The 22550-nt window shown below is 42.2% G+C and overlaps 2 protein-coding genes across 7 annotated transcripts in view; both read right to left on the minus strand.

Moving 5' to 3' along the window:
• Nucleotides 1-11495, minus strand: part of SECISBP2 (SECIS binding protein 2) — a 47379-nt gene extending 35884 nt beyond the window's left edge. For 2 of the 6 annotated variants that reach the window (XM_075067198.1, XM_075067196.1), the window contains exons 1-5: nt 11325-11495; nt 7578-7714; nt 5213-5474; nt 1249-1375; nt 551-786 (exon numbers count right to left, since the gene is read on the minus strand). In XM_075067198.1, coding sequence (XP_074923299.1) covers nt 551-786; nt 1249-1375; nt 5213-5474; nt 7578-7714; nt 11325-11360 — 798 coding nt within the window. In that variant the 5' untranslated portion in view covers nt 11361-11495. Of the gene's footprint in view, nt 1-550; nt 787-1248; nt 1376-5212; nt 5475-7577; nt 7715-9502; nt 9660-11324 lie in introns of those variants that run through there. The other 4 variants (XM_075067195.1, XM_032772370.2, XM_075067199.1 and 1 more) reach the window with 3 other exon arrangements.
• Nucleotides 11496-15101: 3606 nt separating this feature from the next.
• Nucleotides 15102-19878, minus strand: CKS2 (CDC28 protein kinase regulatory subunit 2). Its single transcript, XM_032772382.2, has 3 exons — nt 19605-19878; nt 17539-17666; nt 15102-15610 (listed from the first exon to the last, which is right to left on the minus strand). Exons 1-3 carry the CDS (start codon nt 19661-19663, stop codon nt 15558-15560), a joined length of 240 nt encoding a protein of 79 aa, XP_032628273.1. The 5' UTR covers nt 19664-19878; the 3' UTR covers nt 15102-15557.
• Nucleotides 19879-22550: the final 2672 nt, after the last annotated feature.

A 22550-nucleotide genomic window follows, 5' to 3' on the forward strand; every position in this document is an offset into this window, starting at 1 on the left:
GCAGTCGTCACTGCCGAAAAGCGGCATCATCCAGAGGCGTCGCTGCCAAAATGTCATTTAGATGTCCCCGCGGGCACCAGGGAACCCCTGGCCTAAACTCACACAGCCCCTTCCAGTACCTCCCAACTGGAGCTGGGTTGTTGTAGGGGTTTCTGTAACTACTCCTAGGGGGGAGGGAGAGTGTCTTTTGTTTTGTGGGTGGCGTTGACATACTTGTTGACAATTATTTTGAAATAAGTTACCAAACTAATTGAAACTGGAGTGATTATATTGTGTTATTTTGATAAATAAAACATGCCGAATTTTAAAATACTGTGTGAATTTTTAGGTGCAGAATTCCCCCAAGACTAATAGTTTAAATTCCTAGTCTACTCTCAAGCAATTGTCTCCTACTTTATTATAGTGATAGGGCAAGGCAGGCTGTCTTTTCCCTCTACAAGCTCTTTGTTACTTAATCACTCTACTGAAGACACAAGTGGTTTAATGAATCACTGAACAAGTCATTTTATGAAATACTCTATAAGGCTTCAAAGTACAAACATCAACTAACCTCTGTGGTCACCAAAGCAGAAGTCTGTGTTCTCACTGGTTGTCTCAAGAGTGCAGTATTGCCTTCAGTTGAGCATAATGGTCCCCATTTATGTTTTTGTAGGTCCACTACATCATTGCTTCCCAGAGTCTGCAACTTGGGGAAATCCGAAAGGGTAACTTCAAAAGCAGGTTTTGGAAGAGACTCGTTTTTTGGAATCAGTTTTGATTTCCTGTTCATGGCTTTATTAGACCTGTCTAATTAAAACATGTAAAGTCAAAGAAGCCAACTATCAGTTTATACTCACTAAATTATACCTAGATTTTTACGTCACCTCAACTATCATGATATCCAAGCACACTGATTGTCACAGAATAGTTTCAGATCAACAATAACATTTTGAAAACGTTGATATACTAATCATTAGAATAAAGATGCAGAAAGAGTAATTTAACAGTGAACCTAGGAGTAATTTCAAAGTTAGTTGCTTGCCTAGGAAGTTCTTCATATCAATCTACCGTATGTTGTCGAGTCAGCAAATAAGATTATTCATGGTCCTCTCTCAAAAAGGGAGTCACCTGAACAAGTATTCTCTCTATACCCATTGACTTGGCACTTCTAGATTCAGAAACATATAGTCACACTAAACTAGAAACTACTAAATAGTCAACAATTATAATTTCCACTGCATATATTTTAGCTAAGCCACATATTAGCACCTGGTTTCAAAGCATCTCTGCCATACACAGAAGTATGAAGTGAACTTCTATTCGCTGTTCTGTCTGATGAGTCACTTCCATCAAGCCTTTTATTGTCCAATTTCTGCTCATCACCTTTTGATCTCCTCTGTAAGAAACAATGAATTGGTTGGTTAAATGAAAACCTTTCCAGAAGATTTTTTAGTTGCAAATATGGTGATCTCACAAAGTGTATTACCATAACTTAAGGTTATTCTAGTTAAGTAGAACTAAAGAGTTTGGACTTTAAATTAGTACTAAAATAACCAACACAGTTTGAGGACCAATAAAAATCAGAGAAACATATTAGATTATTAAATTTGATTTACATTTTGTTATTTCTGCTATTTAGTTTTTTCATGTCTCTCAGTTCGGACAACAAAACTAGATTAGTCCACTTATTTCTAATCAATCGGACTTTGAGGTTCTCATGACACTTCACGTTAATGCATCCTTAGGCTCTGATCCTGCAACTGCATCTACATAGGTGGGCTCCCACACACAGAGAGGGTTTTACTGGAGTCAGTAGGGCTCAGCACTGGTGCAGGCGGCCAGCCATGTGGATGCAATTTCAGGACAGGCAGTCCGAGTTGCATGCTACCTGCAAAACTGCTAACCTAACAAGTTCAAAATCACAACAGACCAAAATCATCAAGACAATGGCTTAACATCATGCTGCTTTTTGGCGGGGTTTTGTTGTTTTTTTTTTTTTAAATTTAACTTTTTGGGGGACTTACCTCCCTTTCTCAGAATTTCAGGAAATTCATTCTAAAATGCACAAATAAAAAATCCCTCCAGACTGGGAAACTGCCTCCATTATTCTTTCATTGATGGTGGGCATCCTTCTCTAAACATTAATCTCAGCTCCCTCCTCTCTTCTCCTCTCCTCCCCTTCAATGGGTACCACACTCTCCCTCACTTTACTTCAGCTGGCCACTGCCCTGTCCTGCTCCACTCAAGGACATAGTCCTGTATTCAACTCCTTTTTCACTGTCCATGGATACTAGCTCTGCTCAGCTCTCCTTCTACCTGCAATCCGGTATCTCCTCTTCCAAGGAACTACTTTGGCTCCTGCCCATCTCTGTGTCTGTCTCTGGATACAGTATCCCAGACTCTGGATACTGCCCCAATCCACCTTCTTCTCCCCTCCATACTTTCCTGACCAATTCTGGGAGTGCATAGCTGGAATAGGGTTGACTTCATGCAGAGAAAGGGAACCATACACACTCCTTGGATCACCTTTACACCTCTTGGCCCCCCATTTTACTATCCTTGCTGACCAGCTTCCTGCTTCTCCACTTGCCTCATAGACAACATTTCCCATGCTTGTTACAGCGAGAGCTGGTTAGAAAATGCCGATGTGCTGGTCTGAATCATTTCCCCGTGTCTACATTCAGCATTTCAGGGTCCACGCAGCTCTGAAGAAAACTGTCCACACCCCCCTGGAGTCCTGGCTTGAGCTTCCAGAGTCTGCAGCTCCAGGGCAGCCCTGGAAGACCCAGCTGAGCCAGGGTTCTCAGGACTTCTAGGCTCTTAACTCTGCATCAGAGAGCCTGGAAGCCATGGGACAGGCTTAGCAGGCTGGTCAATTGACCTGCTTTTATTAACCACAGTCAAATATTCCAGCAATGCTTTGATGTAGGCAGTGGCCTAGCATCTGGTGCCATTCTTTCATTTTTTAGAACTTTATTGTGTTTTGCATTTTTCTGAATTAAAACTCATTGTTAAGTAACTTGATTTTGGGAATTAGGTGTAAAACTCTATGGCTAAGTCTATGGTTTCCAGTAGGCCTAAAGTCTTACTCTTTTTGTTACTGTTCCAATAAATTACTGCTTTAAATATTTGACCAACATTTAGCCAATTATTTTTGGACTGGTCAAATGCCCACCCTACCATGGCGGGAGCCCCAACTTGAACTGGGACTCAGCTCCTGGCTCCGCAGCAGGGAGCCTGCAGGCCTGGAGGACCCCAGCTCAAGCCAGGGATCTTAGGGCTTCCAGCTTTGCTGTCTCAGACCCAGAAGCCTGGATGCCCTGGGACAGCACCCCAGGGTCTATGGCAGTGGTGTCATGGGGCCAGTTCAAGGCACCAGGGCTTCCAGACTCAAAGCAGGGCTGGGAATCTGGAAACCCTGGGCAGTATGCATAGTGGGGCTGTCTGAAGTCACAGAGCCAGGAAGCACCAGCAGCTGCTGAAAGAAACAGACGTTCTTATTTTCACAGCTGCTATTGCCCGGCTGCAGTAGCTGAAACTGAAAAGATTGCAAATTTCACTTAGCAACTGCCAGTGCTAGGAAGCAAATTTCGTTTTGGAAATACTGTGTGGTGGTATTTTCTGAAACTCAATTTTTTCAGGTTTTTAGTTTGGGTGAGAAAAACTGAAAAATTTCAATCTCAGCGAAAAAATAAAAAGGTTTCCAATTTTTTTGTTTGGCCTCCAAACCAGAAAAATCAGTTATTTGCTTAGCTCTATCTAGTTACAGTGAGCGCAAGGAAACAGATTCATTTTCCAGGACAAAAAAAAGGGAGAGCAGCAGCCTATGCTGGTGGCAGCTGGAACTGAAATCCAGTCTATTTAGTCTCCTACCTGTGGCCTTTGATGGATGCAGCAAGAAGTGCAGTATCTGTTTAACCTCAGTCAGAAACCTCTTGATACCAAGAATGTCAGGCGATATGATAAGAGGACAATTTTAATGCCACAAAACAGTGGCATCTCACAAAAATACTGGGAGAACTGGCAACCCAGTTCAGAGATGTGTTTATCTGTTCAAATATACATTACTCCTGGGGGAATTCTGCACCACTGTGCAAGCGCAGAATTAATGTTCACCCCAGATTCCCTCCCCCCCGCAGAAGAACTGATTCTGACTAGGAGACAAAGGAGAAGCCATGAAAAGGGTTGCACTATAATTAAACCATTCATCTACCAGGTTCTGACGTGCTGCCAAGAGAGGGCAGCTGGCTCACGGGTTAGAAGCTGCTTTCCCCACAGCACCCTGCCCGCAGGGCCAGGTGATGAGGCACGGGACATGGGGGAGGGTGAACAGAGCAGGGCACACAGGGTTGCTGCGGGACTCACTCAGACTAGGGTTCAGAACAGCTAGTGGTGGGGACTGGGGTGGAGGCACAGGTGCTAGTGGTGTGATAACATTGAGCCAGGAGCTGAATGGGAGTGAGAGTGCAGGGCCACATGGGGACATGTGCAAATATGCCTGGCTAAGTGGAGGTACTGGGACAGGGCAGATGTGCCTGACTGAATGGGGAAGGCTAGGGGTCAGCCAGAGTCTGCATGGGGGGAGCTCCCTAACATTTCCCCCCCCAACCCACCAAAAAAAATTATATATAAATACACATACATATACACACACACACACACACACACACACTTCTTCCACCCAAACCCAACAAAGTTCACTTCCAGCCTCCTTCCCAGCAACTACTTCCCTCTCCCTCAGCTTCATTACCCTGACTCCCCCAAGCTTTTGCACTATTTCTGAGGGGTGTAGGAAATACGTTTCTGTATTGTAGTTTAAATGAATTATTATTCAAAGTTCTGTATTAGTATGCCTAGTAAGGAATCTGTTTGTCAGAAAATATTTCCTGAAGCTTTTTCGTGCTCTGTATTGTTTGATGTACTTGCCAACGGGTATTTGGAAATAAAGTAACAAAATAGTTGAAACTGGCACGATTATATTGTGTTATTTTAACATATAAAATATGCAGAATTTTAAAATACTATGCATATTTGAATTATAAGAGTTTCATAGAAAGATTTCTATTGGTCTTTGATTCTGTAAAAAAAAAAAAAAAAAAATCTTACTGCTATAAACATCTAAATCTGGTCTGTATTACTCCTAACAACATCCCTTTAAATGCTGTTGTAGAAGCAATAGTGAACAAGTAGTGACTATTCATTTTAAAGCTCTCAGAAGAAGGAATTCACTTACTTTAGGAGTCTTTCTAGTCTCTTGTCTGACTGGACAAATTTGTTCGCCACATTCATTAACTATCCTGGAATGATTGTAGTGTAGAGAGTTGTTATAATTATACCGTGCACTGGCTAGCGAGCACATATTTGGTACAGCATCAGACGAAGGCGGCGAGCTAGAGTATTCACCAAGTGGAGTATATCCCATAATGCTACCAGATATATATTGAGAAAGAGATGAAGCGCCATCCCAGGACACATCTTCCGCACATATCTGTGGCCTAAATAAATACACCATTCTTTAGTTCAAGATTTTGTTCAATATCAAGGCAAACATAATATTTTGCAAGAAAAGCATTCTCCATAATTTCAATTAAGTATTTACTCACTGCTTTCTAGATAAGTGTTTTAGCCATAAAATTCAAGTTTTTCCTCAAACTTGAGATAAACATTAATATTTTAATCTTTTTTTATAGTTAAGCTTCCATAATGGTTATTTAAAATTCAAAAACAACAATGATTCTACCTATAAAATATTTGTTACTGAGTTTCAAAAGTATTCTGCTTTACTTAAAGTTATACTTCCCTTTTTCAGCTTTAACAGTTGATAGCAAGTTCTTTATTATTTTGCCAGACTTCCTTGTGGTAAAGAGTGAGCCTGAACTAAAAGACAGAGAGGCTTGAAAGTGTAATACAACTAAGAGGCACATGCGAATGCACTTCACTACAAGGAAAGGAATATGACGTACTGAAACTTATTTTAAAATACAGTTTAAAAACAGGAGTATAAATACAGTACTCTGTGGGACAGAATTTATCCCAATAAAACAATACAGTACAAGGTGCTTAGATGGTAAATATTTGGGTTGTGCTTACTGGCTAAAGGAAGCCTTAAATACAGCTTCCACAAATTCAATAGATGTTAAAGTTAAAAAGGAAGGAGAAGATCAGTAAATACATTTTTCTAATCTGATATCAGTAAGGTCTCCACCAACCAGATCATGCCAAATTCTAAGCAGGCCTCTGAAAGTGAAGACATTTCCCACAGAAATTACATTTACAGATGTAAAGTGAACAGCTAGCAGTGACATTCTCAATTTGAGCAAACAAATGTTAACTGTTTTTTAAAATTGGATATGCATAAGCTCAGCGTGGCCAAAGTTTATAAGCCTGATGTTTTCTTAGTTTCATATATCTGTTCAATTCTGGAATAAGTAGATATTGTGTGTTGTATATCTGAAGTAAGAAATGCTCTCTCGCTCTCTCTCTTTGGTAGTAAGAGTTGTTTTGACTTCAGCCTATCCTAATTTATATGGAGACATATGAAAAATAGTGCATCAACCATTAACCTTCATTTTCTGACTTAAGTCCCCAACAATGCAACCTTTATCACAATATTGGTGCTTCACTATTTCTTTAATTATGTTATATTCTGTCATAAATCAGACTTGCATTCAGCTCATCATTAAACAGATTAGAACAATCCAAAATACAGGGTGTATACAAAGACAATTTTGTAACAATTCTGAGATCGCCCCTGGGAAAAGTCAGTTAAGGTATAAAAAAAAAAAGAACACAACCTTTGGGTGGTTTTTTAGGCAGTAAAACCTAACTGCAATTATGCCTAAAATGAAATCAATGCTTACCATTCTGAGAAACTAATAAAAAAGTTAGGACACCTACTGAATATTAAATCCAACCCTTGTAATTGTTAAGAGTTTTTTTTAATCCTAATATATAGCATTAATAATCCATTTAGTAAAATCTACATTGGAGGATCCTGAAAACTGCTACATTGAAAATAGATTTGTTTGGGGGTCTTTTGCAAGTGTATCTTATTCTTACTAGATTTACCTTTAAGATAAGTTCTTTTGGAAGTTTGTTATTTTTTTTGTTTGTTTGTTTGTTTTTGGGGGAGGGGGAGGGGAAACCAAGGAAGGACCTTGAAGATTCCTTATATCTAGAATGAAGGCATTTGGGGACCCTCCCCCCTTCCCACTCTTAAGGGTCCTCCCTTCCCTTTCTATACAGACCCATTGTTTCTCCCATTCATATAATAGTTTATCATCCTTCTACCCCAGGACTGGATGCGATTCCTTCCAGAGCCAAACACCACATCTGAATCAGCTAGACTAGGCACTGCAGAGTGACACGACTCTTCCTTGCCCTTCTCTAGTGACTCCACAATACCAGGTTTTTGGGATCAACAACCTAGGTACCAAATCTGTATCACTCAGAGAGCAATGCAGAAGTCTAAACCATTAGGCAGACACTAATACAGTTAGAAGAATTAAAGCACTAGAGGCTCCTACTTCAATTTTGTAGTCAAAGTCAAGGCACTAGAAGGTTAAAATTACCCATATCAGATTCAGAAAAATACATACTTATCCACAGACTGTTCCTGAATACGTGAGTAGTAGGCAGTAGGAAAGACACATGCTTCTGAAGGTTCTGACCATGCCACAGTTACTGTCGTGTATTTTGGGACAAACGGTTTGACATCTGCTGAGAACTTGAAGCCCTATGAAACAAAATGTTTTTTGGATACATGAATTTTGAGATTAAGCAAAAGTAAGTGGGGAAAGAACAACCCAACCTCATCTGTGTGAGCAAAACTGCATAAAAAAGAGCTAGTTAGTTCACTTGTTCTAATAATAATAATAATAGTTGTGAAGCAACAAAATTCTCAGAAGAAAAGTGAAGGGGAAAAAATAAACAGCAAAGATTTGATTGCTTTGCAAAGTTATTTTCATATAATGCCTACATGTAACAGAAAATACACAAAACAAAGGTACAGTACAAAAATGCTAGGATCCTGCTTAACACGAGATGTAAAAAGAAGAATATTCCATTTTCAGATTAGTCACTTAATCAGTATAATCATCTCAGCAGATCATTAGCATTACTTTAAAATGCTGTCTCCAAAGGTACAGTAATTGTGACTGCTTTTAAAAAATATGGATCAAACATGATATTCTATATCTTTCTAGTGAGATTGTCACAGCACTAATATATTCACAGTGACATGCCCAGTTTTGGAGGTGTTCCACATGTTGGACTACTACTACTTTCAGCAGGGCTTCTGAATGTAAAGGAGGCTCCAATATTAAAATCAGAATGTATTTATTGATGTTACTTGTTGCTGGCACTTCATAGTTTGTGCTTGGAGAAACTATTTCAAAATTCTATTCACTCATACATGCAGTAAGTCATTTTAAATCTGATTATATATTTCTTCATAACTAAGACTTGCTTTATTAGTTTTCATTGTTAAAGTAGTAAAACAAAGTCAACTTTATGAATTGCAGTATCCATGCAAGGGCACATAGAGCCTTGTTTATAAAAATGTTTCATTGACAGAAATTTCAGTGTTTAGAATGCACAAGAGCACCCTCTGGTGGTTAAGGGTGCACCTGGAAATTTGAGGATTAAGGCTTTTACAACCCAACAGATAATATGGATTCTTGTCATCATGGGTTTGTTAGAAAGAGCGTCCACTTCAACTGTTGCCAAATTTATTCTGGCCGCTTAAACACAAAATACAGATTGCATTGGTGAGAAATGGGACATGAAATATGTACACACACGAGTATAAAAACAAATCAAGTTATTTTTGGAGTTAAAGCTGTTACCAGACAAACGAATAAGGCATAAATAATACCAACCATAAAAGTACTTTTCATTTGGGGTTTATCATTAATTTTAAAGACATCTCAGGCTGACTGGGAGATCTCTATGGAATCTAGTGCCACATTGGTTAGATATGTACATTTTATATTTGACACACAACCAACGGGGCATTATTCACAGAATGAATGTAATAGAAGACTATCCCATAGCATAGGTGACTCTTAAAAATAATAGGTTCCTTTACATATATATTCTCTGTCTCTCAAATACACTTCCCGATGCCTATGATGTGTTTAGTGTCTTAACATGAGACATTTTGGTTCTTAAGGTACTGGCGCAATATATTCACTGAATGCTTAACTCAAGTACATTTCCTACTGATAACGCTGTAATGGTAAAAACACTGATTTTAGCAAAGAACTTGAAGCATTCTAATGCAGTTCGCTTTTAAGTATGCTCTTAATATTGTATATGCTGCTTTGAATTACTTGCTTCTCTCCTTCACAAGTATCTGACAAAAGTAACTATTTCAGGGCTTTTGGGAAAAAAGCATATTTTACACACAGATCGGCACGTTGAATTTAGTCTCTTATGCTGCACAAAATACAAACTTCTTTTAATTGTTTGGGATAATTAGAACAAATACCATCTTTAAAAATTAATAAGAGGTTTCAGGTACTATATGAACTCTTGACTCGCCTTCTATTTGTGGTTTCATAAACATATGTTCCTTTTCATAAAAGATTCTCTCTTCCTTGATGTTGCGTCAAAGCCTCACAGAAACAACGGAGGGCTTGGTTACACTGGAGAATTACAGCGCTGGTGGTGGCTTTACAGCGCTGTAACTCACTCCCCGTCCACACTGGCAAGGCACACGCAGCGCTGTATCTACCTGGCTACAGCGCTGGCTGTACTTCACCTCGACAAGGGGAACAAAGAGAACAGCGCTGGTGCTGCAGCGCTGGAGTGCCAGTGTAAACAGTGATTAATCTTACTACGCTGTAACTGACCTCCGGAACCTTCCCATAATGCTTTTAAGTAAAGATAACACTCTTTGTTTTGTTGTGATGCCTCTCTTTGTTTTGTTGTGAACTCGGGGCTCCCGGAGCTGCTTATCTAAAAAACAAACACAGCTACTGTTTGCTCCAGCAGAGGCAGGCAAAGGGATGAATGTCCACAGCTAGTGTTTGCTTGAGGAGAGAAGCAGCACGGCTTGCAGGGGCGGGGGGGGGGGGGTCCGTTTTGGATCAGCTGCTTATCTGGTTTGTGAGGAAAAAAGCACAAGGCTATTTGCATTTAGTGAAAGAGAGGTGGGGAAAGGGGTCAGAACTTTCAAGGCAGGGACCTGACACACAGTGTCAGTGCCAAAAACCCACTCTCTCTCTCCCCCAGGTTCCCTGTCACACTCCACTCCACCCCTCTTTTTTGAAAAGCACATTGCAGCCACTTGAATGCTGGGATAGCTGCCCATAATGCACCACTCCCAACATCACTGCAAATGTGGCCACACTGCAGTGCTTTCCCTACACAGCTGTAGGGAGACAGCTTTAACTCCCAGCACTGTAGCCAAAGTATAGCCAAACCCAGTACAAGTGCAAGTGTAGCCAAACCCAGAGTCTTGATTCTGTAAAGGCTTATTTAAGTTTAAGTTTTTTTACGTTTTTGCAGGACTGACATCTTAAACCTGCAACTGGATCTGAGGAGGCAGACTCCAACACCTGTGTAGAGACCCACAGAAGTCAACAGTTGCATAGATCCAGCTGCAGAATCAAGGACTAATACTGCTGGAACTGATCATGAGTAAAGTTATATGCATGTTTGCAGACTCAATTAAACCCACTCCCACCAGCTAAACTGAAAAGAGCCATTTCTTTACACCAGAATAAGATTGTCCAGGAGTTTATACCAGTAGATCTATATTAGTTTATATGCACACTTTAACTTACACCAGTATAACTTTCCCATGTAGATAAGTCCTAAGACTTCACAAGGACAGTGTGAAACTTATGCCTGCCCCTCCCCTGCAATCAGAGCCATATAAGCAAATTCCTACATCTTTGCACGGGCAGAGAGCTCACCTGCACGAATCTGATTGTAAGACAAGGCTAAACGACAGTCAAAGCACAAGAAAAACCGAAATACGAGGTATCTCCCCGACCCAGCTCCCTCTCAGTTGCAGTAATACTGGTGGGGTACTTATAGCAACAGCAGGTGAAGTATTTTCAGACCAGAAGTATCATTTCAAATTGATGGTCCCTCTAAAAAGAAACCGCCTGGACTCAAAGGCCAACTCGGGGCCCCTTAGCCCGTCACACGTAGGGCTAAGGCGGAGGCCGCCGCGGTTTTCACCCCCAGGGCAGAGCTGCAGGGCGCACGAGCCCGCAGGGGCTCCCCAGACTCGGCAGCGGAGCAGGGCCCGCGGTGCAGCCAGGCCCCCGCTTATGTAACAGCTTGGGGGGGGCAGACCCCTGCGCGGCCCAGAGCCGCCTCCCCGGCCTTACCTCTCTGGCCGTGCCCGGCTGCCGCTCCGTGGCCATGGCCGGCCGAGAACGGGAACAGCGCCACTCACCCCCTCTCCCCTAAACCAGCTCCCCAGTCCGACGACGCCCGCGAGACGCGTCAGAAGAGCAGCGGCGCAGCTGGTTCTACGTCACCTTCCAATCACCGGCAGCAGCGAGGGAACGAGGTGGAGCCTGTTGGTCTGGTCGCGTGACCTCACTGCCACACGTGCCATGCAAGATCTTGGAGGCGGTGTGCGAGCCTGGGTGGTGCCCCCTGGCGTCTCCGTGTGACACGTCCCTCTGCGTTTGCCTTACGGAAAGATGATTGTGTTGTTTTGTGCAAATAATCTATCCGGAATGGTGGCCGTTTTGTCAGTTTTCTAGCGTTTTCCCTCTTATCTGGCTCTTGCTATCCATGGCCAAATAACCACTGTAGCGATATGTTTGTAGACTATTATAATCTAGAGGTTTTCCCTTATGAGGGATAGTATTATGAACGTAAGCATCTGGCGATGTGCCCTGCAGGCAAGCCTGTGTGCCTGAGTTCACCAGAGATGCTGTTCAACTTTATTAAAGTTGTATTCCTTTTGCCTTCACTGGTTTGTTATTTAATTAACCCAAAGAGCGTTACAACCATCTGAGAACATTTTATTCCTACTAATCATTGCACAAATGAGTCAGGCACTTTTTTTTCCATTTTCACCATTTCTATTTACATTTGCAGCATCTATATAAACTCCCCCTCCTGTTTGTTTTGCCAGTACCAGGGCAGCCCAGTAATAAAACAAGGCATGTAGAGCCAGCTAATAGTCACATGCACACAGCATCCAAGGCTGCTCTTACACATAGTGAGAAAGAGTATGAGAACTACTTAGAGTGTTGGCAACTAAAGGGATCTCAATATAGTCTCTCCTTCCTATTTAAAATAATTTAAAAAGCGGTGGGGGAAGGGACACTTTATTGCCACCACTCCCAACCGCAGAGCTTTGGCCATCTAGGAAGCACCATATGGATCCCTCTCTAAGACTAGCTGTGAGTACATCAGCAATGCAAAATTCAGTTTCTTGAATGGAAGTTTGTGCCCAGTACTTCCCTTCTCATATGCTCAGTGCATTCTTGATATTTCTGAGCATTCATGAATGAAGTACTTGCCAGTAGATATGTGTGGTGTCTTCTCTTCTCTCTTAAAAAAAACTGATGACTGAATGGTGATAAACACTGTAGTGGCTGAAATTCTACATCAAGTCAATACAGGATGCTCCTTGTCCTGTATTTAATCAATAACAATGCAAAGACTTAAAAATTGATACAAGCGTATGATTTTGCACCAGCAACAAAACATTGGAGGGGGGGCATCCCTTAAACTTTTCATACAAATGTCCTTTATTTCCTTCATGGCATGTGGTTGGAGCCATTTTGGTTCCAGAATATTACAGACAAGGTTGATGAGGTAAAATCTTGTATTGGATCAACTTCTGTTGGTGAGATTTCAAGCTACACTGAACTTTTCTTCAGGTACCTCTCCCAGATCTGAAGTAAAGCTTAGTGTGGCTTGAAAGCTTCTCTCTCTCACCAACAAAAGTTGGTCCAATAAAATATTTTACCTCATCCAGTTTGTCTATTTCCTTTAAAAGTTAGTAGTCACTAATCTGAAAATATGTTTTGGAAAGATTACTTGCTCATAGCTGCTGTTCTCTGAATGTGTTGTCTTTGCAGCCCTTCACTGCAAGCCATGTGGGTCAAGTACATGACTCCATCAACGAGAAAGTTTATCATCACCATTGTGAGAAGTGTGCACAAGCACATTTTTTTGCTAAGCCTGTTCCATTTGTATGCCAGTTATGTGCAACTATGTGTTTATGATCATAAATGAAATTTCTTCCACAAAATCTTTTGATAAGCTGAAGTACCAGTAATGATATAGAAAAACTGCATTTAGAGAGCCCAGTCTCAATGTTTGTATCATGTCTGAAAAATATTTCTGATTTACATTGAGCTAGTTATTGTTCACATAAGTCAGTTCACTTATGTGAAAAATAAAAAAGGATGACGTTTTCACTGTTAAACTTTGTCATGCTTAGCATATCAGAAAGCAATGTGCTTGCCCAACATGGACATAAAATATGTTATTTATTAGACAGCCAGACCCAATTTAAATCTGATATAGCCATAGGTACTTAGTATGTTTTCTACTGACCAGTGTAAGGATAGAACTTTGAGACAATTAAAGTGACATAGGCCACATCTACACTACCCACTGGATTGGTGGGTAGTAATCAATCTATTGGGGATTGATTTGTGTCTTGTCTAGACATGATCAGTCGATCCCTGAATTGATGCCATACTCCACCATGGCAAGAGGAGTAAGCAGAGTAGACGGGGGAGCTGTGGCGGTCTACTTGCTGCCGTGAGGACAGCCAGATAAGATGAATTAAGATACTTCGACTTCAGCTACGTGAATAGCTGATCAGCCCTAATTTAGACGCAAAGAGCTCAGTGTAAGCTCAAAAGTTTGTCTCTCGCCAACAGAAGTTGGTCCAAAAATATTACCTCACCTACTTTGTCTCTAATATCTTAGGCCAACATGGCTACATCGCTCTACATAATTTAGGAAGTTGCAAAAATCATTAACATAATTCAGCTCTATAAAGCGCTTTACAAAAGATATTAAGACAATTCCAGCCTCATGACCTTATCAACCTATACCATTCTACAATCTAACGCCTTGAATCTACAGGCAGTTCTGAATATAATGGCTGCAGTGGAATAGCCATTACTGTATCTTATTCACCTCTCAAGCATGTATTCTCAGGCTACAGCTTAATCACAGTGTAAGTACAAACCATGATTAATGGGCTAGAGTATTGTCAGCTAATATATTTTCCCCTCATACACCTCCAGTAGACAGCATGGCTAGATCATATACTTCAAGTTTTGACAAATTATGCCTTTTCTAAAGGGAAGCACTAATGTTAAGAGACCTTTAGGGAGAAGGCCCAGTTAGCAGCCATTTACTTTTTAAAATCAAGAGGCTCAAGTACTTCTACTTATGTGTGATGGCATAGAGCCAAACAGTTGAGGTCATTGTCACACCTGCAACTGCTACCTAGAAATCCACAAATACAGATGACTGAGCTGATACTGCAGCAACTTTGATTTAGATTTACACTACAGCCTGTGAAAGTGTATTGCCAGTCTTGAGTTGAGATGGCATAGATATAAAATTATAGCAGGAAATTCTTCAGAGAGGAATGAGTGGTCACAAGACTTAAAAATCTCTAGCTACAGCTATATCTATCTAATACATGAATAGCATGGGATTTTTGCTACTCACTGAATGCAAACTCCAGAAGCACATGGGCTATTTGTAATCTTAAAGCCAGGACAGCCAATTGCATGCTCCAGCCTGTTTTAGTGTGATCGTCTGACTAGCGTTCATCATACTAAAGTGATTTGAGAGGTGGCTCAAATAGCCTAAGAGCAGCAAAGTGAGAGGGCACATTCTGAGGCAATGAAGCCTAGATTAACCTGTTTTGTGAAGAGATTCTTGATTCAGAGTAACCAGCCAGCAACTGTGTCTTCCCAGAGACAGGTATGTCATAGTGGAGAAACTAGGTCACTGTGAAGTCACTTTTTTTTGGCCTATGCAGTGATTTAATGATCAGTTTTGGACAGGTACCTCCTCCTCCACTAGTTTAGCCTTAACACTCAAATTCTATATAGTTGATTCCTATTTGCTAACACACAAGATTTCTTAGAAATCACAAAGTAGGTATCTAGAATTGAGAGTCAGTGTTTATTTCTTCAGATCCATTGTGAAGAGTTGGGAATCTATAGGCTTTGAACTAGTCAAACATTTGTAATTACAATGCTGTACAGAGCTGCTCAGTATTGAAACTAAAGTTTTTAAAGAAGAAATACATGTAATAAGTGTATAGTCAGGATGTACACATGCAACACGAACACTTTATTAAACAAAATTTAATAGAAAGTCAAATAGGCATTTATATTACAGTAAAGGAATATGTTTTTATTAATCTTTAGACACCATAGCAGCCTACCTGGAATTGCATTTGACTGAGCTCTGTTGCTGTGAATAATACAGCTCATGCACAGATACGGATGTATGTTTTGTACATTTTTTCAAGTATTCACTGAATACTACCAACATATATACACTCATATACATAAAGTTCCAGAAGATTTAATAGAAGTTTTCCAGAAGAAAAAAGTTCATTTTTGTTGGTCTTTTGGAAGAGGTCGTCTAAAGAGAAGGATGTGTGGTTCTGTGGAAATAAGATTGAACACAAATTTCAGTGTTAACATGCAATATTTATCATTGCCAGTCCCATACATTTGTGTACAGCAGCTTAGTACTCAATTACATTTACTAGAGAAAATGTTGAGTCTCCCCACTGAGTATAAGAAAAATGACCATTCCTATATACAGTGCCTTCAAGCTTGCCCCTCTATATGGGGTAAAGTTTTTAGAAGCACCTCATTTTGGCTCTTAAGCCAATTAGGTGCTTTTAAGAGGTTTTACCCTTGGTGCCAAGACAGGCCACTCAAAATTAAAATAGGAATTACAACAGTTAGATATTTCCATGAATGCTCAAGTTTCAAGTACTTGGAAGGTTGAGCGCTGAGTGACTGATCAGTGCATTTTAGTGTGGAATTACATCTTCCCATGTGTACCTAATGCACAAGCATATGATCATGATCAACTCCTTAGACCTTGTTTCGGTAAGGAATTTGTTCCAGTTTAATAGAAGACTATTGCTAGTAGAGCAAAGTCAGCAGAGTTTGATTTTTCACAACAACATTTTCATACCAAGCCCTCCTAATGTAGATGCAGTTTATATTGGCTTGTTTTGCTTACTAAGATAGTGTGCTCTTGCCAGTATAGCTTACCTTTATGCTCCATCATCAACACTACAGGTTGGCTATACCAGAGTACTTCTTCTAGTAGAGACTTGGCTTGTCTGTTTTAAACCAGCTCAAGAGTGTCCCCACAAGTGGGTACACTGATTTAACTAGATCTAGTTAATTGGCTCAACTTCCTTGTTTTAACAAAGCTGTCAGGCCAAGTGGCACATGCACATCCTTAAGCTGCAGTGTGAAATAATGCAATAAGTCTTTGGAAGGAATGGCCATGCTAGCAGAAAATTTGAATCGACCTTTGGTAAAACCAGTGAGCAAATTCAACCAACCATCAAACTTTGAAGACCACTCACAGATCACCTGCAGTTGTCCACTGACAGTTATGTTAACTTTCAGTCAGGTTTGTACTAGTTTTATTCTTAAAACAGTCATGATTAGCATCAAAGTAGGTTCTGAAATCGAGTCATTTGTACTTTGATACAAAGATTACAGCATTACAGTTTAATGTAAACTGCTTTATCTCTTAAGTCTCTTCAGTTAAGATCTTCTAATCTTTAACTTTGTCATTTTTAGCAAATCAGCTATAATATATAGCCACTTGGATGACAGTTTTATTCTGGTTCACGAAGACCAAGTTATACAGTTATGTATATCCAAGTGTCTAAACTTTAATCTAGCAGATAGCAGTGTGTCAGTTTTCTAGTTCAGGGCTTGAAAAGTTTGACAGCTACAAACTAGACATGAGATGCCCCCTAGTTAAATGTAGAGCCCTAGTCTACAATGGGGGTGAAATCTAAAATGTGTTTACTTCAGCTACGCTTTTCTCATAGTTGAAGTCGGCACATCTTAGATCAACTTCCCTTCAGTCCTCATGGTGCAGGATCGATGGCTGTGGCTCCCCCGTTAACTCTGCTTCCGCCTCTCGCCCTGGTGGAGTTCTGAGTTGACGGGGAGCGCATTGGGGGGGGCGGGGGAGAGGAGAACCACACGATTTATTGCATCTAGATGAGATGCAATAAATCGATCCCTGATAGATTGATCGCTACCCGCTAAGTAGTGTGGACATACCCAGAGAAATCCTGCCCTGGGTTTAAAAGAAAGTGTTAGGGAAATTTTAAGCCACACCCTCCACATCCCCTTCACAAAAATTACTCCAATGCTTCTCCACTGCTGTTAGTTTTACCAAACAACTAGAGTTGTGACAATCTTTTGCTTCCTGAAACACTGGGTATTGCTAGTAGGCAAAGATTCAGGGTGTCCTTTTAATCCCAACAAGTACCTGTGCAGCCAGTTAAAAGTGTCATTATAGCTATAGAACAGTCATTTCATTTACCTGGCTCATGGATCATGTAATGGACCCAGCCAAGACTTTGCTGGACACCAAGTCTTCTCCATTCCTCTTCAGACATTAGATGGGTTTTTGGTACTTGCTTTGAAAGCTCTCTAGGTAACATTACATGTCTGTTGAAAAATATAATACTAAAGTTATCCTACAGTACAGATCAGTTTTCTTTTTGATGACACCTGTATTTGTAGGCTATAACTCTTACTGCCTTTCCTAAAGAAATGTCTTAAGCAGGGCTCAAAGTCCAGAACTATATCCTCCAGACTGAGGTATCAGGCAACTTGGCATTATCCTGACCACCAGTGGGAAGTCCAGTGCACCTTTCCTAAGATATTGTGCCCCTCTCGATCTATTTCTGTCCCAGCTGCTGGAAGGATGCCCTCCTGTTCTCAAGTTTCCTGAGTGCCATTCACTACCCTAAGAGAGACATCAACTGTTCTACATGTTGATGATGCATCTTTAAATAGCCTGTATATTGTCATTGGTACAACAGGTTTAATTCATGCAGATTTAAGTGTTCATATTAAAATACTTTTAAGCTTAAGAGGTGGTATGCTAGATCTTGAAAACCAAGAGCCAGTATGGTAGATGTTAAGCCTTCAGCCCTGTAAGGAAAGGTGTAATCATGCACTCCATTCCCCACTTTATCTGAAATATATGCAAGCCAGGAGAGAATTCTTGCCAGGAGCACTCTTTGCTTTGATAAAGATGTGCTAGACTAGGCAATGGATTATTGCCACACTGTTTAAGAGAAGAAAACCCTTATCTACCTGATCAGATAACTGGTTTTAGGAAACATACAAAGCAACATTCTTATACCACCAGCCATGATTCACTTATCACTGCCAAGTCAACTACTGACCAAGACAGTCTGACCTCTACCCTTGAATACCAAACTGTATATACAGATCACAAGCCTATCTTGGTGAGAGTAACATGAACCTGAGGCATTGTAGTGCATTCCATAGGGCACTGAGCAGTCTGTTTACATCTTCCCTCTGAGAAGAGTTACATTCTGCCTCCCTATTATGCAAACTGGTTACACAGCACTGTTTCAGGCTTGAATGAACAAAACATTCAAGTGGGGTAAGCAAGAGGTCATCCATCCTATAGTCTTGTGCTCAACTCCTACATATAAGGAGTCACCAATATACACGCACCCAGAGCAAAAACTTCCCACAGAGAGCATGGCATCTTAATGTTAAGATTTGTTCAGAGTATTGTGTGAGATACTACATTTCAAGTTAAAGCTCCAGGACTCCCTTGCATTGCAGAATAGCTACACCCGAAAAGGCTAAGTGCCACCTGCCCAGGCCACGTGGTCTCAGGGAGATCTATAAAGTGACTGCCTCACTCTGAAGCAGCAAAAGCACAGTCAGGTTCTGGAGGGAGCTAGAGGCACTTTCTCTGATGTGGCCAACAGGCAGCTGCCATTGTTGTCACCTCCTCCCACAGATCAGGATTGTTTACAGGCAGTAAAACCCAGTCCCACCGCTGCTCCGGGTGGGTAAGGAATCTGCGAGCCCGCCAGCGCTCAGCAATGGCCGCTAGAGTTTGCCCCAGTGAATTCCAGGGACGCGGAAGTTCCGACGAGCTCGCGGCAACATCCCCGAGTTCAGCACCAGCAAACCTGGCTTCCCTGGGAGACGGCGCTGAGGGCTCCGAGCAAGACCCTCAACTTCGTCACTAGCTCGCGAGTCCCTTCAGCGCACACAGTCCGACCGCCTCAGGCTCCCCGCCCATTGTTCCCCCAACCAGTCCCCTCATTTACCGGGCAGACTCGGCGGCGTCTGCGCTCGAGGCGGGCGGGGAGAGCCTGAGGCGGTCCTCTATATTAGAGCACCATATTCTGACCTGAGCCCCCCGAACCCCGTCACCCCAGAAGAGTCACTGGTCCCGCCTACACCCCCAGAGGGGAGCAGCGGGCAAAGCATTTACACCGCCCCATCCCAGAGAGCGCTGCGCCCCGCGTCTCCTCCCCAGAGACCCCTACGCGCGCCCCGCGGCACGGAAGAGAGTGAAGGAGAGCGAGCAGCAGCCCCCACCCCACGCACCGATATTCGTAGTGCTCATCGAAGTATTTGTCGGAGTAGTAGATCTGCTTGTGGGCCATGGCGGAGACAGCTACACTAACAGGACCCAACTCACGTTCCTCACTCTGACGCAGCGCCCGCTCATCAACTGACCTCTTCAGCTTTCCACTCAATTTGAATCCAACAATTCAACGTTTATTGGCGGGCGGCGCCAGCCAATCACAGAGCCCGCTATCACAGGCGTCAGACAATGACATCATTCGTATCCTCCACCTTCTCCAACCAACCATTTAGAGGCCATTAAAGCAAGAGGCGTAGCGTCAGAGAGGGAGTGTTAAAGTGCGCTGCGCGCGCAGAGGTTGGGAAGGGGTTGGAGTCGGCGCGTGCGTTCGCTTGATGTTCTCTAGACACGCGCTTGCCTCGTGAGCAGCTGTGGGACGGTTATGGGCGGGATTGGTTGCGGTTGCCGACGGTTAGGGAATGGGGCAGTTCCAGCAGTTTTCTTCAGCTGCATGTGCGAGTGCAGCTGACAGGTTGCTGAGTTGCTCCGCCCCTCCCGACCCGGTGGCCGCTCCTGCTCGTTTCCTACCTTCTGCTGAGGAGTGTCCCTTATAGCTCCCCGCACAGCAGTACCTGCCTGCTGCTGCAGCTAGCTGTGACGGGCTGTCTGGGTGTGCTTATACTGTAGAGTTAGCACAGGGTTCAAACAGGCTCAAGCCTAACTACGTCTCCTGCTCCCAATCACACTAACCCAGGGGTGGAACCTAGGACCTTGGGAGCAGAGAGTTGAAGCCTGATTCAAGCCAGGACTCAGGGTTCAAACACTATTGTTTTACAGTGTAGACATAGCCTCACTGGACTTGGGATACTTCTGGGTTACTCCTAGAGAGCACACATGGGCTGGCTTTGTCTGGTGGACGGTCAACTTTCCACATGCTACACCATGAACAAAAGGCCAGATTGGCATATTTTGAGAGGGCACTAAGAAGTCTGGGAGTGGTTGGACTTGGACCTGTTTAATGCAGTGGGTAGACTGGATGTGCAGATGGGAATCAGGGTTCAACAATTCCTAACCTGGGGTTACAAATAAATGTAGCAGTGCAAGGCCTACATTAACTCAAATTTTCCTAAACTTGCACTTACAGTGCACTGTAGACATACCATCTGGCTACTCTGCTATCTGTTCTTACCTCAGGTTACAGTAGTGGTGGAGACCTGGGATATGTCTACACTGCAAAAAAACCGTGGCAGCAAGTCTCAGAGTTTGAGTTAGCTGACTCTGGCTCCTGCTGCAGGGTTAAAAATAGCAGTGTAGATGTTCTTGCTTCGGCTGGAGCCCATACTCTGAAATCCAGTGAGTGGGGAGGGCCTGAAAGCCTGGGCCTCAATGTCTAGACTGCAATTTTTAGCTCCACTGCCTGAGCTGTCAGACTCGCTGCCACAGGTGGTTTTGTGATGTAGACATACACGTGATAACCCTGGCTATCAGCACAATGTCAGACCCAGCTTTTTGAGGCTTCAATAGTGCTAACCACCTGAGCCAAGTTACTATGTCTTCACTGCTGCATTAACCCAAGTTAATCCGAGTTAAGGACACATTGTTTTGCAGCAGCATAGACATACATTTGATTACAACCCATGGGTGCACTTAACCTAAGCCCTGATGCACCAACACAGATCTCATGGCAATGGGCAGGTACAAAAAAGCTGCACGAGATAGAAACTGTCCAAACTACTCATAAGCATGGCTCTATCTAGCACATCTCCATGGGATGGCGCCACTCACAAGGACAGCTGCAGCTATAGCCCAGGGTGGCCAGGATCCTGTGTGACTAGGGCTCTGGGTTTAATCATAACAAGCTCATTCTCAAAAGTCAATAACATAGCATCAGTACTTTAGGCTGGGGGCTTGGGAGACCTGGGTTCAATTTCCTTCCTCCACCACCAACTCCCTTTGTGGCCTTTGGCAAGTCACTGAAGGTGAGTCTTCACAGCAAAAGCTATGCACAGATTAGCCTGCCCAAAATAAGCTTGAATCTAGCTAGCACAGAAAGTGTTGGGCCAAGCATCCCTAAAGCTTAATTGGGTTCATAGTATATGCTAATGTTTATATTGGTTGTATGTTTAGCTGATTTCTCTGTTGCATATAGAGACCATTTTTAATTTCAAAATGGAACCCTAGTTTTCAAAATGGACTCCTGGATCACCTTACTCAGCTGTTTCACTCTTTTGATTTAAACTTGGTAAGCAACTTCCAGTTTTAACTAGTTTTTCCCAGGAAATGCACAGGGCTTCCTGAGCAGGAGTTCCCTTGAGGGTTTTTTTTCCTGCCAAAAGAGAGTATATAAGGCTAATCAGCCCTCACAATCGGGCTGCCCATCTTAGTGGCAGGAGTGTGCATGTTTTCCTTTTCAGGTTGACCTTTTCAGGACCCGTAGAATCATCATCACACTGAGATCTTCTCCTCAGAGGATGCCTTAGAGTTGTCTTCTGCAGGTCCTGAGCAACCAAACCCTTCCCTCACCATTGACTGATGATGGTGCTTGAACTGTGAAGAAGGTTACTATAATCAGACTTTTTATTTGATTACCTACTTTGCTGTCTATGATTTGGCCTAAGGGTTTGTAAGGGGCTGGCTTCATGCCACCTATTGTAATCACTGTAATTGAATTGTTTTCCTCTGACCGCATTTTTTCTTATCCTGTATACCAATTGTCATAAATAGATAGCTAAGGGTTAATGTTTCTTTTACCTGCAAAGGGTTAACAAAGGGAACCAAACACCTGACCAGAGGTCCAATCAGGAAACTGGATTTTTAAAAGTCAGGGAGGGAATTTTTGGGGTCTGAGTCTTTTGTCTGTCTCTCAGCTATGAGAAGGTTCTTTCTAGCTTCTAATCTTCTGTTTCCAAATTGTAAGTACAGGTAGAAAAACAATATAGGCTTTTATGTTGTTTTGGTTGTATTTA

This window comes from Chelonoidis abingdonii, chromosome 6, assembly GCF_003597395.2.
Source record: "Chelonoidis abingdonii isolate Lonesome George chromosome 6, CheloAbing_2.0, whole genome shotgun sequence".
Classification (NCBI taxonomy): Eukaryota; Metazoa; Chordata; order Testudines; family Testudinidae; genus Chelonoidis; species Chelonoidis abingdonii.

What these genes read in the sequence shown, in the direction of transcription:
- CKS2 (XM_032772382.2), bottom strand. Translation starts at nt 19,663, where the DNA reads ATGGCCCACAAGCAGATCTACTACTCCGACAAATACTTCGATGAGCAC. An exon ending in GATGAGCACTACGAATATCG is followed by an intron (nt 17,667 to 19,604) that starts GTGCGTGGGGTG and finishes ATTTTTCAACAG; the next exon opens with ACATGTAATGTTACCTAGAG. An exon ending in TTACATGATCCATGAGCCAG is followed by an intron (nt 15,611 to 17,538) that starts GTAAATGAAATG and finishes TTATTTCCACAG; the next exon opens with AACCACACATCCTTCTCTTT.